Raw genomic sequence first — 18,672 nt, forward strand, 5'->3', positions numbered from 1 at the left:
AGTTGTTATCTCTGGGTTGTTGCCCGTGCCACGTGATAGTGAGATGAGGAATAGGGAGAGAGAGCAATTAAACACGTGGCTACAGGGATGGTGCAGGCGGGAGGGATTCAGATTTCTGGATAACTGGGGCTCTTTCTGGGGAAGGTGGGACCTCTATAGACAGGATGGTCTACATCTGAACCTGAGGGGCACCAATATCCTGGGGGGGAGATTTGTTAGTGCTCTTTGGGGGGGGTTTAAACTAATTCAGCAGGGGCATGGGAACCTGGATTGTAGTTTTGGGGTACGGGAGATTGAGAGTATAGAGGTCAGGAGCACAGATTTGACTTCGCAGGAGGGTGCCAGTGTTCAGGTAGGTGGTTTGAAGTGTGTCTACTTCAATGCCAGGAGTATACGAAATAAGGTAGGGGAACTGGCAGCATGGGTTGGTACCTGGGACTTCGATGTTGTGGCCATTTCAGAGACATGGATAGAGCAGGGACAGGAATGGTTGTTGCAGGTTCCGGGGTTTAGGTGTTTTAGTAAGCTCAGAGAAGGGGGCAAAAGAGGGGGAGGTGTGGCGCTGCTAGTCAAGGACAGTATTACGGTGGCGGAAAGGATGCTAGATGGGGACTCTTCTTCTGAGGTAGTATGGGCTGAGGTTAGAAACAGGAAAGGAGAGGTCACCCTGTTGGGAGTTTTCTATAGGCCACCTAATAGTTCTAGGGATGTAGAGGAAAGGATGGCGAAGATGATTCTGGAAAAGAGCGAAAGTAACAGGGTAGTTGTTATGGGAGACTTTAAATTTCCAAATATTGACTGGAAAATATATAGTTCGAGTACATTAGATGGGTCATTCTTTGTACAATGTGTGCAGGAGGGTTTCCTGACACAATATGTTGACAGGCCAACAAGAGGCGAGGCCACATTGGATTTGGTTTTGGGTAATGAACCAGGCCAGGTGTTAGATCTGGAGGTAGGTGAGCACTTTGGAAACAGTGACCACAATTCGGTGACATTTACGTTAGTGATGGAAAGGGATAAGTATACCCCGCAGGTCAAGAGTTATAGCTGGGGGAAGGGCAATTATGATGCCATTAGACATGACTTAGGATGTGTTGGTTGGAGAAGTAGGCTGCAAGGGTTGGGCACACTGGATATGTGGAGCTTGTTCAAGGAACGGCTATTGCATGTTCTTGATAAGTACGTACCAGTCAGGCAGGGAGGAAGGGGTCGAACGAGGGAGCCGTGGTTTACCAAAGAAGTGGAATCTCTTGTTAAGAGGAAGAAGGAGGCCTATGTGAAGATGAGGCGTGAAGTTTCAGTTGGGGCGCTTGATAGTTACAAGGAAGCGAGGAAGGATCTAAAGAGAGAGCTGAGACGAGCAAGGAGGGGACATGAGAAGTCTTTGGCAGGTAGGATCAAGGAAAACCCAAAAGCTTTCTATAGGTATGTCAGGAATAAAAGAATGACTAGGGTAAGAGTAGGGCCAGTCAAGGACAGTGGTGGGAAGTTGTGTGTGGAGGCTGAGGAGATAAGCGAGATACTAAATGAATACTTTTCGTCAGTTTTCACTCAAGAAAAAGATAATATTGTGGAGGAGAATGCTGAGACCCAGGCTATTAGAATAGATGGCATTGAGGTGCGTAGGGAAGAAGTGTTGGCAATTCTGGACAAGGTGAAAATAAATAAGTCCCCGGGGCCGGATGGGATTTATCCTAGGATTCTCTGGGAAGCCAGGGAAGAGATTGCTGAGCCATTGGCTTTGATTTTTAGGTCATCATTGGCTACAGGAATTGTGCCAGAGGACTGGAGGATAGCAAATGTAGTCCCTTTGTTCAAGAAGGGGAGTAGAGATAACCCCGGTAACTATAGGCCGGTGAGCCTAACGTCTGTGGTGGGTAAAGTCTTAGAGAGGATTATAAAAGATACGATTTATAATCATCTAGATAGGAATAATATGATTAGGGACAGTCAGCATGGTTTTGTGAAGGGTAGGTCATGCCTCACAAACCTTATCGAGTTCTTTGAGAAGGTGACTGAACAGGTAGACGAGGGTAGAGCAGTTGATGTGGTGTATATGGATTTCAGTAAAGCGTTTGATAAGGTTCCCCACGGTCGGCTATTGCAGAAAATACGGAGGCTGGGGATTGAGGGTGATTTAGAGATGTGGATCAGAAATTGGCTAGTTGAAAGAAGACAGAGAGTGGTGGTTGATGGGAAATGTTCAGAATGGAGTTCAGTTACGAGTGGCGTACCACAAGGATCTGTTCTGGGACCGTTGCTGTTTGTCATTTTTATAAATGACCTAGAGGAGGGCGCAGAAGGATGGGTGAGTAAATTTGCAGACGACACTAAAGTCGGTGGAGTTGTAGACAGTGCGGAAGGATGTTGCAGGTTACAGAGGGACATAGATAAGCTGCAGAGCTGGGCTGAGAGGTGGCAAATGGAGTTTAATGTGGAGAAGTGTGAGGTGATTCACTTTGGAAAGAATAACAGAAATGCGGAATATTTGGCTAATGGTAAAATTCTTGGTAGTGTGGATGAGCAGAGGGATCTCGGTGTCCATGTACATAGATCCCTGAAAGTTGCCACCCAGGTTGATAGGGTTGTGAAGAAGGCCTATGGTGTGTTGGCCTTTATTGGTAGAGGGATTGAGTTCCGGAGCCATGAGGTCATGTTGCAGTTGTACAAAACTCTAGTACGGCCGCATTTGGAGTATTGCGTACAGTTCTGGTCGCCTCATTATAGGAAGGACGTGGAAGCTTTGGAACGGGTGCAGAGGAGATTTACCAGGATGTTGCCTGGTATGGAGGGAAAATCTTATGAGGAAAGGCTGATGGACTTGAGGTTGTTTTCGTTAGAGAGAAGAAGGTTAAGAGGTGACTTAATAGAGGCATACAAAATGATCAGAGGGTTAGATAGGGTGGACAGTGAGAGCCTTCTCCCGCGGATGGAGGTGGCTAGCACGAGGGGACATAGCCTTAAATTGAGGGGGTAATAGATATAGGACAGAGGTCAGAGGTGGCTTTTTTACACAAAGAGTGGTGAGGCCGTGGAATGCCCTACCTGCAACAGTAGTGAACACGCCAACATTGAGGGCATTAAAAAATTTATTGGATAAGCATATGGATGATAAGGGCATAGTGTAGGTTAGATGGCCTTTAGATTTTTTCCATGTCGGTGCAACACCGAGGGCCGAAGGGCCTGTACTGCGCTATATCGTTCTATGTTCTATGTTCTAACACCTCTACCAATCAGAGACCACTTGTCAACCACTTAGCACTCTCTTTTCATGCAGTATAAATTGTTGTTGCCTTTACATTTGGTATTCTTGTGAATTGTCTTGGGTGCAAAACAAAAAGCTTTGACAGCAATGCATCTTTCTTCAGCAATACAGTGATAGAGAATCTAAGCCACTGGATCAATTAACACACTCTCCCTCCAATCAGCAAACATGTGGTCCTAGCTCTATTTTGGCAACAGCATTTCAGTTTTATCCATGTTTGTATGAATCTACAGGCATGATCAAATTAAAGAACTGTCATTCCATGTTCAACAGCAGACTGCCAGTCATAAACAAGGTCCTTCTGGATATACTGTTCAGTCATAAAGCTAGCTTCGTATTATGAGTTTTTATGTCTAGTACAGATTTGTGCAATGTAGGATTTAAAACAACATTTTATCCAAACTGCAGCAGCTAAAATAAGAAAAGTTGTGAATGTGGAGCAGATGCAAAGACCCAACAATGTTCCCATTGGGATTCCAAAACAATTGCTTTTCAAATAGATTTCTATTGCAATTTAATTCCATGTGCCAAAGTTAGAATCATAATTTTTCATGCTCAAGTAAAGTGGCTTACTTCCTAGATGATTCCAAGTTCTCAAAGGAGTCAGTCAATTTAATTTATCGAATGTATTAAAATGATTGTTTGCGTGAAGAATAATACAAAACTAGGCTTGAAAATGCCTAAATGCACTGCGCAAACTGAAAGCTATTAGCACCTTTACCAAATGGGAATACATAATTGTCTGTCATTTTGCTTTTATTCAGTTGTATCCATCACAAGACAAGTACAATTTTGATAGTACAGTCTGAATATTAATCGTTGAGACAATTGGGTAAATGTTTCGAACGTTGTGATAAGAGAGTACTCCGGCATAAACATGCCACTGTGAACACAAACTGCAGTTCAAATTCTTACCAATAATACTTAATGGATCTTATAATGAAGCTTATTGTTCTGGCCCAAATGGAGTGAGCTACCTTGCATTAATGAAATGAAATGAAAATCGCTTATTGTCACAAGTAGGCTTCAAATGAAGTTACGGTGAAAAGCCCCTCGTCGCCACATTCCGGTGCCTGTTCGGGGAGGCTGGTACGGAAATTGAACCCGAGCTGCTGGCCTTGGTCTGCTTTACAAGCCAGCTGTTTAGCCCATAAGATTTAATTTGTATTTTAACAGGCAATATTTACTGATGTGCATAGATTGTGCTGTTATGACTTAGTTCAATTTGTTCTCCTCTCTTACTAAGGATCTGGTCATGGAAAAATAAGTCACGGCCAGGATTTCAATACATTCAAACTTTCCACAGCAAAGTAATTGGAGATTGGTCCTTTACCTGGTATTCCGTTCAAAAGCTGAAGAAAACACCTCAATGAAGTTCTCTTTTGCCTCACTTTTAGAAGGTATTGCATTGTCAAATGTAGGGTCAACACTGTCAAATGCTCGGCGTTTCAAGGGATCTGACAGTATTTCATTGGCTGAAATATTAGGAAAATGCTGTTAACAAATGAAATAGTAAACATCTTAACTCATCAGAAGGTAAAGATCAACCAACAGGTAAAATAGTTACAATGAAAACCCTCCCCCATCACTTTTAGTCAAAATATATTTGAAAATTTGTCACAAAGTTTTCCACATCACAGCAGGGATTTAAATATCTGACCTTCAGATTCATTTTTAACAATTAATAAAGGACATTTGCACAAATTATTTACTTCTGAACCACACACTTACAATCTTACCTTTTGTAATACATGTAAAATAGTCATTGTCTCCTTCACCTATCTGTTCTCCTGTGGCTTTCCTTTTGTCAGGGTGATGTTTCAATACCATTGTTTTATCTGAAAGAGAATAGGGCAGTTTACAATAGATTTACTTTGCTTCCATTTAAAACATTTCTGAGCAAAAACTCTTTTAAACATTTAACCATCGCTGAAGGCTGCATTTACAATCCTGAATAAATCATGTCCCAATTGTCTGTACAAAGGTTTCCATGAAATCAGTCATACGCATACCAGGAAGGGGTAATCCTCCTCTCTGCACGTACTCAGTTTGGTTTACAGTTTAATGTATACAGGGCTGAACTTCCGCTGAGCGGCAATCATGAGTTGGATTGCCACTCCACTCCTAAGTCACAGCGCCTGGGATCTGGGTTCAATTCCTGGTTTGGGTCACTGTCTGTGCGGAGTGTGCCCGCTCTCCCAGTGTCTGCGTGGGTTTCCTCTGGGTGCTCCAGTTTCCTCCCACAAGTCCTGAAAGGCGTGCTTGTTAGGTGAATTGAACATTCTGAATTCTCCCTCAGTGTACCCGAACAGGTGCCGTAGTGTGATGACTAAGGGATTTTCAGTAACTTCATGCCATGTTAACGTAAGCCTACTTATAACACTAAGATTATCACTTACCTGGAAATCTAGCCTCTGCCTTCTCGCCCAATTTTTCGAGTCAGGCCAGGTGGAAACGGTGTTGGGCAATGTGCTCCCAAGGCCTTCAGTGGAGGGCTGTAGAGTCAGAAGTAAGGAAGCCAGACCCCACTTTTTTTTTTGCTGGACTGGCTACTATAAATCAAGGACTATAGTTACCCAGGATTTGGAAGTAGCTTTAAATCTTCCCGGTAACTATTGCTGTAAGACCATGGGAACCATCTGAAGTTTGCAGCTTTAAACATACTCTTGAATGGTTCAGATTGTAGGGCAATTGCCCAATGCTAGTTTGAACTTCCTTGGTAATTCCTACCCGGCGACTTCAGTGGGGGCAGTTAGAATGCTACAATTGGTGGTCTTGTTTTGGAAGTCTAGTTAAAGTTTGGGTTGTCAAATATAGATCTGTGAAGCCCCTAGAGTTTGTAAGCGGATGATGAGAAATTCACAAAGCCAAACTCTTCCAGCTGCAAACTGTTGGCATGCTATTTCTACTGCCTTAGACTTAGAATAACTTTTTAAAAGTAGAAATAGTGATAAAGTGTAAGTGTTTTCTTTAGGTAGCTGATTTTGAGAGTTTGGACAGGATATGCTAATATTTAAAAGGCGATCCTAAGCACAAAAATGTGAAAACTGCCTATGATTGCTGGTGACATAACTGGGATCTTAGCTTTAAAGAATCAATGCTGGAAAGTTCCTGAATTTATGACTACATCCCGAATGCTGACCAGCCTGATTAAGTTAAAACTCACTTAAGCTATACGACCAGTCAAGTCACAAAATTAAAATGTTTATGATTTGGAACCCCATGAATGATAGTGATAATAGTTCTTGGTGGTGAAATTTTCTCTAATTCAAATTGCTGTTGCTAGGCCACTAATGTTTCAATGCATTCACTGCAGATGGTCAAATAATGCTACATGATAAATCTGCTGAATTTCTTTGAATTAAAAAAGGACCACTGTATAGAATTAGAAAATAAATCAATACAATGATTTTCTTTACATCCAAAAAAGTTTTCAAAAGCGGGGCTCGAAGTTATTGTCTTCACAAAAAGTGACCAAGCACACAACACAAACAGAAATTGCTGTTACCTATGCGCAATGTCATAGCACCTTCAGGAAAATGCACGACTAAACATGAAAATTCAAAGATTGCTGTCTGCGAAGCACCACCGTGATGAGAATCCACAGAATCCCTAGAGTGCAGAAGGAGGCCATGTGGCCCATTAGGTCTGCACAGACTCTCCGAAAGAGGACTCTACCTAGGCCTACTCCCTCACCCTACTCCCGTAACCCCGTGCATTGATCATGGCCACTCCACCTATCCTGAACATCATTGAACTGTGGGAGGAAACCCACGCAGACACTGGGAAAGCATACAAACTCCACACAATCACCCAAGGCAGGAATTGAACCCGGGTCCCTGGCACTGTGAGGAAGCCGTGCTAATCACTGTGCCACCGTACTGCTTAGCTTAGCAAAAATAGCATCTTGTTGTCTGTATCATCATTCAAATACATCATACGAATGACGCTCCTGTACTAGCATGGTAGAAACATATTATACTCACTGCAGAAAGTTAGAGCTTGTCTATTTCAGTCTAGGCATCCTTGTATTATTAACTTTCAATCAACCTCGCTGACAATAAAAACAATGCATTCTATGCTTGGTTCAAGCAGGTAACCAACAATCCGCTGTCGAGTGCCCCAGCAGCCCATAATTCACCCATACCCACCATCACAGCTTCCGAAGTCAGATCGGCCTTCCTGAAAGTGAACCCACGGAAGGCAACGGGCCCGGACGGGATCCCTGGTCGTGCACTCAGAGCCTGCGCAGACCAGCTGGCAGAGGTATTCACAGACATCTTTAACCTATCCCTACTCCACTCCGAGGTCCCCACCTGCTTCAAGAAGACCACCATCATACCAGTACCAAAGAAGAACCAGGCAACGTGCCTCAATGACTACCGCCCGGTGGCCCTTAATTCAGTTGTAATGAAGTGCTTCGAGAGGCTGATCATGAAGCGCATCACCTCCATACTCCCAGAACGCCTTGACCCACTTCAATTCGCATACCGTCGCAACCGGTCCACATCAGAGGCCATTTCCCTGGCCCATCACTCATCCCTAGAGCATCTCGAAAACAAGGACTCCTACATCAGACTCCTATTTATTGACTACAGCTCCGCCTTCAACACCATAATCCCAGCCAAGCTCATATCAAAGCTCCAAAACCTAGGACTTGGCTCTCCACTTTGCAACTGGATCCTTGATTTTCTGACCAACAGACCACAATCAGTAAGAATGAACACCAACACTTCCTCCACAATAGTCCTCAATAGTGCCCCGCAAGGCTGCGTACTTAGCCCCCTACTCTACTCCCTGTACACACACGACTGCGTGGCAAAACTTGGTTCCAACTCCATCTGCAAGTTTGCTGACGATACGACCAAGGTGGGCCGGATCTCGAATAACGACGAGTCAGAATGCAGGAGGGAGATAGAGAACCTAGTGGTGTGGTGTAACAACAACAATCTCTCCCTCAATGCCAGCAAAACTAAACAGCTGGTCATCAACTTCAGGAAGCAAAGTACTGTACACACCCCTGTCAGCATCAACGGGGCCGAGGTGGAGATGGTTAGCAGTCTCAAATTCCTAGGAGTGCACATCACCAAAAATCTGTCCTGGTCCACTCACGTCGACGCTATCACCAAGAAAGCACAACAGCGCCTATACTTCCTCAGGAAACTAAGGAAATTCGGCATGTCCACATTAACCCTTACCAACTTTTACAGATGCACTATAGAAAGCATCCTATCGGGCTGCATCACAGCCTGGTATGGCAACTGCTAGGCCCAGGACCGCAAGGAACTTCAGAGAGTCGTGAATACCGCCCAGTCCATCACACAAACCTGCCTCCCATCCATGGACTCCATCTACACCTCCCGCTGCCGGGGGAAAGCGGGCAGCATAATCAAGTATCCCTCCCACCCGGCTTACTCACTTTTCCAACTTCTTCCATCGGGCAGGAGATACAGAAGTCTGAGAACACACACAAACAGACTCAAAAACAGCTTCTTCCCCACTGTCACCAGACTCCTAAATGACCCTCTTAGTGACTGACCTCATTAACACTACACCCTGTATGCTTCATCTGATGCCAATGCTTATGTAATTACATTGTATATCTTGTGTTGCCCTATTATGTATTTTCTTGAATTTTGTTTAATTCCTTTTTCTTCCATGTACTGAATGATCTGTTGAGCTGCTTGCAGAAAAATACTTTTCACTGTACCTCGGTACATGTGACAATAAACAAATCCAATCCAATCCAATGTATAGAATCTCATTCCTTTGATTGTTATTGCAGGTCTTTTTTTTTCTCAATATGATTTTTCTTTCACTCTCTTTCTAACTTGCACTTGGTTTTGACCATGCATTATTAATTTCACAAACCTTCAGTCTGATTGGTTAAGGACATACACAGTTGCTTTTTTTTCATCTCAATCCCAGATGCTCTGTAGAAGGCACCACACCATTTTATATCCCAGGTCCAGCAATTTGCTGCACAAAGTATCAGCAGCATTAAACAGGCATGGGGAAGTCTAACTAAGAGCAGGTACTGTTTATCAGCCCGCCACAGCAATTTCCGGGCCAACATCAAGAATCTATAAATTTTGAATTCCACACAATGTTGTATCAAAATTAATGTGTAATTGTTCTCAGCATCAATCCCAAACATTAAGAGGCAATGAAGCATTTTTACAATCAACTTCCAACTCTTTGTATATAGATCAAGGCCGAATAAAGACAAGTTTAAATCCCTTGAAACATATTATATCAGTCAGGAAAGGTGCAAGAATAATAAAGACCGAAAAGTGAACGAATCCATCAGATCAGAAAATACTTACGTGCAGCTTTGATTTGCCTCTGTGTTGCTTTGTATCTCAAATGTGCAAGCCCCAGAATTGCATAATGATCTTGATTCTATGAAGGGTACAAAAATCAACTGTCAAATTAACAATGAAAGTATAAAGATAGATATCTCAGATTAACAATAAACCATTTCACTCAGACCAGGATGAGTTACTGGTATTTAATAGCTTCCCGTTTACCGGATGATTTACAAGCAAACAGAAGCTTCTACAACTTTTGGTGCACGGTAGCACAGTGGTTAGCACTGTTACTTCACAGTGGCAGGGGCCCGGGTTCGATTCCCACCTTGGCTCAGTGCCTCTGCAGATTCTGCACGTTCTCTCCTTGTCTGCGTGGGTTTCTTCCAGCACGCCGGTTTCCTCCCACAAGTCCCGAAAGACAAGCTTATTAAGGGAATTGGACATTCTGACCTCAGTGTACCCAAACAGGCAGCGGAGTCCCTTAGTGTACCCAAAACAGACACCAGAGTGTGGCGACTAAGGGATTTTCATAGTAACTTCATTGCAGTGTTAATGTAAGCCTACTTGTGACACTAATAAAGATTATTATTGATTATTATAATGGAAGTATTTCTCCAGGATATTCTGCATTTCCAGTGCCTTTAACCAAACCCTATCACCTTAACAGCAGAGGAAACAAAAGCCAGATTGCATCACATTTACTACTTTCATAAAGGGTTATTTATTAAAAGCTTAAGTAGAAGCTAGCTGGCTTTCTCCACCTAAAATCCACCCGATTGATCCTGGGTGGTCTTGGATCCTTTTGGCAGAATATTCCAAACAGTGGAAAGGATCAAATTCAGTTCAGCATGGGACAATGTGTTACAGTTGATTGATGGTACAGAACCTTGCTAAAAAAAGACAGGCTGTTGAAGCTTTTCATCTTGTACTCATCAGGATAGTGGGTGGCACAGTGGTCAGCACTTCTGCCTCACAAATTTAGGCACCCAGTTCAAATTCCAGCCTCGGGTAACTGTCTGTGTGGAGTTTGTACTTTCTCCCTGTGTCTGCATGGGTTTCCTCCGGGTGCTCTGGTTTCCTCCCACAGTCCAAAGATGTGAAGGTTAGGTGGAGTGGCCATGCTACGTTGCCCCTTAGTGTCCAAACGGTTAGGTCGTGTTACCGGGTTATGGGGATAGGGTGGAGGCATGGGCTTAGGTAGAGTGCTCTTTCCAAGGGCAGGTGCAGACTCATAGGGCCAAGTGGCCTCCTTCTGCACCGTAGGGAATCTATGATGACAAACACAAGAATGCCAAATTTCAAAAGGAGCAAGAAGTTATTTATTTAAGTTTTTTTTTAAGTTTAGAGTACCCAATTTTTTTTTCCAATTAAGGGGCAATTTATGTGACCAATCCACCTACCCTGCACATATTTATGGGTTGTGGGAATGAGACCCATAAAGACACGGTGAGAATGTGCAAACTCCGCACAGACAGTGATCAAACCCAGGTCCTCGGTGCCGTGAGGCAGCAGTGCCAACCACTGCACCATCATGCCGCCCACAGGAGCAAGAATTTATACTGCATATGAAAAGGGTACTGATTGGTTCACAACTAGAATCTGATTGATCAGAAGTTGCCCATAGAGAATGTGCCAGGGAACTAATGTCCCACTCACATTTAAATCAAAAATCACCAATGCCTGTATGTGTTCCTTTTGTTCTACAGAGGACAGGTCCCTATGTATGAACACATGCAGTTTGTAGCAAATGTAAGTGAGCCATATTGTGAACTTTGCTGATGATCTTTTTAAAAAGTGTAATTCTTAGCACACTCAGCTTGCCCAGCAACAGTTGCCCAGTTGTGAAATCTAAGGTTAGATACAAGGTTCTGAGTTTTGCAAGCACATGAGCTGCTTATTGCGAAGAGCCATTGGAACATACGCCCCGAGTACCTGGCATTGAAACTCATATACCACATTACTCATTTGTGCAGTATCATAGAATCACAGAACCCCACAGTGCAGAAGGAGGCCATTCGGCACATTGAGTCTGCACCTCCCCTCTGAAAGAGCACCCTACCTTGACCGATTCCTCTGCCCTATCTCCATAACCCCATCTAACCTTTGGACACTAAAGAGCAATTTAGCACAGCCAATCCATCTAACCTGCACATCTTTGGATCGTAGGAGGAAACCGGAGCACCTGGAGGAAACCCATGCAGACAGACGGAGAATGTACAAACTCCACCCAAGAAAACAATCGAACCTGGGGACCCTGGCACTGTGAGGCAGCAGAGCTAACCGTTGTGCCACCCAGAACATAGGTAGGCAGCACGTCCTCTTGGTTTGATGGTAGAATCCCATTAGTGGAAAATGCCACTTGTGTTCTGACTGAATAATAGCAGTGTGAAATAGCTAGCTTTACCATTGACTCATATTTTCAAGATTCTTTCCTCTGAAGGGTAATGTGAGGTAAACTGTGCCCTTTTCAGGTCTGAAAGACAATTTGTGAGTATGCACAATACACAGTGAGCAATGACCTGCCCAGGATAGCCATTATCCCACATGACAGTTTTGATGCACTCTATTTTGGCATTAAGCCTGCACGGTGAGTAAATGGCTCAGGCCCTATTTAGGATATCGCCAGTAAGGCCAATCCTAAAGGGCATGGAGCTATAGGAATCCCAATTTGTATATTGGCCAGTTACTTGTGGAAGAAAGTAGTCGAGAACCCAATAGAAAATTTCTCAACTAGATCGTTGAGGAAAGGGAGCTCATTAGACTTTTCGATTCAATTTTTGATTTATTGTCACATGTACCGAAGTACAGTAAAAAGTATTTTTCTGCAGCCGAGGGAATGTGCACAGTACGTACATAGTAGACAAAAAGAATAATCACCAGAGAACATTGACAAATGGTACATCAACAAAGAGTGATTGGTTACAGTGCGGAACAAGGGGCCAAACAAAGCAAATACATGACCAAGAGCAGCATAGGGCATCCTGAATAGTGTTCTTACAGGGAACAGATCAGTCCGAGGGAGAGTTGTTGAGGAGTCTTGTAGCTGTGGGGAAGAAGCTGTTCCTATGTCTGGATGTGCTGGTCTTCAGACTTATGTACCTTCTGCCTGATGGAAGGGTCTGGAAGAAGGCAATGCCTGGGTGGGAGGGGTCTCTGACAATGCTGTCTGCCTTCCTGAGGCAGCAGGAGGTGTATATAGAATCAATGTGGGGGTGGCAAGCTTGTGTGATACTTTGGGCTGAGTTCACCACACTGCAGTTTTTTGCGATCTTGGACAAAGCAGTTGCCATACCAGGCTGCAGCCAGATAGGATGCTCTCTGTCGCACATCTGTAGAGTTTGCGAGAGTCGATGCAGACACACCAAATTTCTTTAGCTTCCGTAGGAAGTAGAGACGCTGTTGGGCTTTCTTGACTTACATTGATGCAAGTGGACCAAGACAGACTGTTGGTGATGGAACTAAAAGCTATCAATGACATCTACTTCGGAGCCATTGATGCAGACGGGAGTGTGTGCCGTGCCACGTTTCCTGAAGTCGATGATCAGTTCCTTGGTCTTTCCGACATTGAGAGAGAAGTTGCTTTCGGTACACCATGCAACCAAGTGATTTATCTCCCTCCTGTAGCTTGATTCGTCGTTGTTCGAGATATGGCCCACCACAGTCGTATCATCCACAAACTTACAGATTTAATTGGAGTTAAATCTTGCCACACAGTCATGTGTGTATAGGGAGTACAGTAGAGGACTGAGCACACATCATTGCGGGGCCCCGGTGTTGAAGACTATTATGGAGGAGGTGCTGTTGCCTATCCTGACAGATTGCAGTCGGTTGGTGAGGAAGTCAAGGATCCAGCTGCACAGGGAGGGGTCAGGTCCAAGATTGCAGAGTTTGGTTATTAGTCCTGTTGGGATAATGGTGTTGAAGACGGAGCTGTAGTCGATGAACAGCAGTCTTACATAAATGTCCTGTTGTCGAGGTCTTCGAGTGTTGATTGTAGAGCCAGGGAGATAGCATCTACTGTGAACCGGTTGCAGTGATTCTCTATTTCAAAGGTGAATGAGAGTGCAGAACGTAGCACTATAGGTGCATAAGGAAATTCTTACATGCAGCTGCAGATACAACTATAGCAAACATATTAGCTATGGGTCAGAATTATGCAAGGGAGGGGCAGGGCAGCATGTGGTGCAGTGGTTAGCATAGGGACTGCGGCGCTGAGGACCCGGGTTTGAATCCCGGCCCTGGGTCATTGCCCGTGTGGAGTTTGCTCATTCTCCCATGTTTGCATGGATTTCACCCCCACAACCCAAAGATGTGCAGGTTAGGTGGATTGGCCATGCTAAATTGCCCCTTAATTGGAAAAACATTTTTTTATAAAAAAGAATTATGCGAGGGATAGGAGGTATCAAAAATGACCACGTTTCATTTCTCATGGAAGCCAACAAAATATTCATGAGAGCTGGTTCTGGGAGGGATCCTAAGCCAATTCCATGTATTTGGGTATACATAGTGTCATTAAAGCTGAACTTAACCGTTGCTGACTTCATAAATTCAATGAATACAGATTCAGAAAATGGTGCCGCCTCTAGATTACCATGACATAGTGAGATGGTTCAAATGTCGATGGCATCCTGAGCAGATCATTAATGAATAGGCTCAATGTTAAACAAACATTAATCATGACATTGAAAGGGCAGCACAGCAGCGCAGTGGTTAGCACTGCTGCCTCGGGGTGCCGAGGTCCCAGGTTCGATCCCGGCTCTGGGTCACTGTCCGTGTGGAGTTTGCACATTCTCCCCGTGTTTGCATGGTTTTCGTCCCCAAAACCCAAAGATGTGCAGGGTAGGTGGATTGGCCAGGCTAAATTGTCCCTTAATTGGAAAAAATTAATTGGGTACTCTAAATTTATTTTTTAAAAAGAATTTAAAAATCATGGCATTGCTGGTGATATGCAAGTCATGGATAGTCTTCGCGAAGGTGGAGGAATCCTTCACCATTTATGTGAACTCACTCAGAACAGGTTGTAGCAACTCACTCAAACACTTGTCCAATTCATTTTGTGCAGGACCAGTCATAAGTAAGGCGTACTGGGACATCACCGGTCTAAATCGCTGGCTTTTAATGCAGACCAAGGCAGGCCAGCAGCACGGTTCAATTCCCGTACCAGTCTCCCCGAACAGACGCCAGAATGTGGCGACTTGGGGCCTTTCACAATAACTTCATTGAAGCCTACTCGTGACAATAAGCGATTTTCATTTTCATTTCACCTTTGTTTGTCTTGGGCAGCCATATGTATATGGGACATAGATGCTGTGTTTGCTATATTTAAATCAGCAGCTGCATGTAAGAATTTCCTTACACGCCTTAATCGTTACCATTCTGTGGCTCAAATTTACCTTTGAAATGAAGCAGTCAAATGAGCTACCATTCCTGGATATGCTAGTTAAGAAATCTACTCATAGGTTTTCTACACGATCTACTACAAGTTGAATTTCACTGGTCAATATACATGTTGGGATCCTACGCGCGAGAAGAATGGCCTTATTAGCAATCTTGCAAATAGGATCCAATGGGCGGGATTCTCCCATTCGGTAGCAGAGTGCCTACAAAGGCGTGAACGGGCCACTGGGAATACCGATTCTGGCGCCTGCAGGGGGCCAGCACAGAGCTGGAGCGGTTCACGCTGCTCCAGCCTCCCATCCTGGCAGTAGCGCAGGCGCCAACCCGCGCATGCGCAGTGGCCTCCCTCAACGCGCCGGCCCCGACGCAACATGGCGCGGGGGTGCAAAGGCCGGCACGGACAAAAATACGCCCGGGGAGCGAGCGGCCGGCCCGCCGATTGGTGAGCCCCGATCGCGAGCCAGGCCCCATCGGAGGGCCCCCCCCCCCCCTCCCTCCGGCACGGTCGGAGCCCCCTCCCACAGGCCACCCTTTGACCCTGTACGCAGAGTTTCCGCCGGCTGTGACCAGGTGTGAATGGCACCGGCGGGACTCTGCCTTATTAGAGCAGCCGCTCGGCCAATCCCGGGCCAAGAATTGGTTGCCCGGCCGCGTACAGCGGCCCGCAACCAGCGCCGCGCCAAAGCCAATTCTCCGCTCTGCGGAGAATCGCGTGCCAGCGTCGGGGCGGCATGGCCCGTTGCAGGTATTCTCCAGCCTGGCCCCGGACTGGGAGAATCCCGCCCAAGGTATTTGTTCACTGCGCACCAAAATAGGGCACAAAACTATCCTGTGGGGCAACGTCTACCCGGAGTAGCTCATTGCTGTGTATCGTGCAGTCTCACATATAGGCCCAAAGGTTCACCTACCGTGATATACGTCTGGGAGGCAAAATATGTGTCCTGCCAGCCTCAGTCACCTTTCCAGACTACGTCTCCTGACCAGATTTCTGTAGCATTTCTTCGCTGACAATGTTGCCTCTCTGTGTGATGGCCAAGATCTTATGCAGGACGTGCTGGTAAAGAAGTCCAACTTACCACACCTTTGCTGGTCTCTTCTGTGCCGCAGTCATAAATTTCTGTTGGTGCTATTACAGACATGTCGAGTCGCAGCTTCACAGCCATGCTGATGGTGTGGGTGCCCATACCGCGTGAAGTCGATGGAAGACAGATACTGCTTTCCTAATTCTTGTGGGCATCGATCTCTACATCTAAGGGTGGCACGTTAGCACAGTGATTAGCACTGCTGCCTCACAGCTCCAGGGTCCTGGGTTCAATTCCGGCCTTGGGTGAATGTCTGTGTGGAGTTTGCACTTTCTCCCAGTGTCTGCGTGGGTTTCCTCCGGGTGCACCAGTTTCCTCCCACAGCCCAAAGGTGTGCAAGTTAGGTGGATTGACCATGTTAACTTGCCCCTCAGTATCCAAAAGGTTAGTTGGGGTTACGGGGATAGGGTGGAGGCGTGGGCTTAAGTAGGGTGCATTTTCCAAGGGCCGGTGCAGACTCGCTGGGCTGAATGGCCTCCTTCTGCACTGTAAATTCTATGATCACCATTCGAGAAGATGTTGCTTCCTAGATAGGGAAAATGGTCAACGTTCTTTCCAAATGGTTTTGGGAGGGCCTTGTTGCCGTCCAGCCATCGTTGTCTTGGTCATCTCAAAGCGGATGCGTAGGCCAACCATGATGCCTCCAAACTCGAGACTGATGCTCATGTCTTGAAGTGCATGCAATTATTTGGCTCGGAACGCAATATTGTCTGAGAAATCCGGGTATATCAACCGGTGGTGTTGCCGCAGGGTGCCATAGTCTGAACCCACCATGGCCTTCCATATGATGAAATCAATAACCAAGAGGAAAAGTATGCAGCCTTATTTGTGCTCTTGTAATGATGTTGGAATCTTTGGTGCCCAAGTTGGTCTTAATGCAGTCTCTGGAGTCATGGTACAAGGCTTTGTAGATATTAATACTACCACCCCTAACATTTGGGCAGGTATGAGCATTGATCCAGAGAAACCACATAGTGAAGAAAGAGACTGGGACTATCATGCTATGGAAAGGGAATGCACTTTGTCAAGATTGAGGAGTTTAATAGATGTTCATGGCAAAAGTAATAATTCAAAGTAAATGGCATGCTAATAAGGTGGTTCAGAAAATTATATAGATATAATAATTGATCAAACAGCCGAAGTATTATTCTTACCCAGACCAGCGGGTATAAAGGTTAATAGGAGCAGGATTGGGCCTTGGGCCATTCGACCCTGTTGCACAATTTAATGAGATTGCGATTGAGTTCAAACTCCTTGGCTCATTTCCCTCAATACCCTTGGCTAGGAAAAATCTATTGATCTCAAGTTTAAAATTTTTTGCACATTCTCAACTTCTCTCCTGAATGGCCCGGCTCTGATTTTACGGATTTTTAAAAACTAATTTAGAGTACCCAGTTCCATTTTTTCCCATTTAGGGTCGATTTAGCATGGCTAATCCACCGACCCTGCACATCTTTGGGTTGTGGGGGTGAAACCCACGCAGACACGGAGAGAATGTGAAAACTCCATATGGACAGTGGCCCGGGGCCGGGATCGAACCAGGGTCCTCAGTGCCGTCAGGCAGCAGTGCTAACCACTGCGCCACCCCTTGATTTTAAGGTGATGTCCCCTTGACCTAGACACTCCCAACAGTGATAAAGTTTCTCTAACCAACCCATCTCCTTTTTAAAAAATCCTAAAACCTTCAATCAAACCATCTTTTAATCATCCATATTCCAGGGAATACAAGCCTAGTTTATGCAATTCCTCCTCATAATTTAATCCTTGAAGCCCCTGGTAACATTGTGGTCAATCTGTACCGCACTCTTTACAAGTACAGTTTATTTCTCCTGACGTGTTGAGGGTTTCCAGATTTATTTGTCATTTCTTATTATAGCACTCCGTTATCGTCAGCAAGCTGGCAAAAGCTGCAACAGCAAAGATTCACTGGGAGGAATGTTTTTTTTCAGGAGAGAGTTAGAAAGTATAACCTGGGTTTTAAAATAATGAAAGGAGCTAATAAAGATTTAGTAAACCTATTATGTGCAAATAATTACAATGGCTGAACCCATTACAGAACAAAATAATCAGAATGAGTCAGGAAACAGAACAAGATGAAAAGATTAGAAAAGCAAAAAGCTCTCACTCCTACATTAAAGTTACATAACTTGACGATGATTGTCCTGAGAACAATGTTATTGCATACCTTCCAATCTTTTGGGTCAAGTGTTTTCAGTAATGGATATTCCTCTAATTGTAATTCTTCATCTTCTGACTCAGAAGACGATTCTTTCTCATCTTCCAGCTCATGAAAGGAGGCCGACACATTCCTCGCCCGTCGCTTTACCAGTGCTTCGAACCATCTTCCCACTGGTTCCACTGGGCAAAGCACAGAAGCTATAAATAAAAAAGAGATTGTTTAAAGGCTTTGCTACATATAGATATTCTTATTCTAACAATCTCAAAGAAACATTTTAAGGGGGGGGGGAGATAAGAGAGCCGGCAGACAAGTCCAGTTGGGATGGGGGGGGGGGGGGGGGGGGGGGGGTGCAGTCAGGTTAGGGTGAATGGCAATCAGGGCAGGGTGGGTGACAGTCATGTTATGGCAAGGGGTCGGCAGTCTGGTCGGGAGGTG

At 44.9% G+C, this 18,672-nt stretch overlaps 1 protein-coding gene across 1 annotated transcript in view; it reads right to left on the reverse strand.

Annotated features, from left to right (window-relative positions):
• Positions 1–18,672, reverse strand: part of dnajc2 (DnaJ (Hsp40) homolog, subfamily C, member 2) — a 66,817-nt gene that overhangs the window by 33,385 nt on the left and 14,760 nt on the right. The window contains exons 2-5 of the mRNA XM_038811559.1: positions 18,244–18,434; positions 9,595–9,670; positions 5,008–5,106; positions 4,602–4,743 (exon numbers count right to left, since the gene is read on the reverse strand). Of these exons, the coding sequence (XP_038667487.1) occupies positions 4,602–4,743; positions 5,008–5,106; positions 9,595–9,670; positions 18,244–18,434 (508 nt within the window). The remainder of the gene's footprint in view (positions 1–4,601; positions 4,744–5,007; positions 5,107–9,594; positions 9,671–18,243; positions 18,435–18,672) is intronic.

Source organism: Scyliorhinus canicula, chromosome 11 (assembly GCF_902713615.1).
Source record: "Scyliorhinus canicula chromosome 11, sScyCan1.1, whole genome shotgun sequence".
Classification (NCBI taxonomy): Eukaryota; Metazoa; Chordata; class Chondrichthyes; order Carcharhiniformes; family Scyliorhinidae; genus Scyliorhinus; species Scyliorhinus canicula.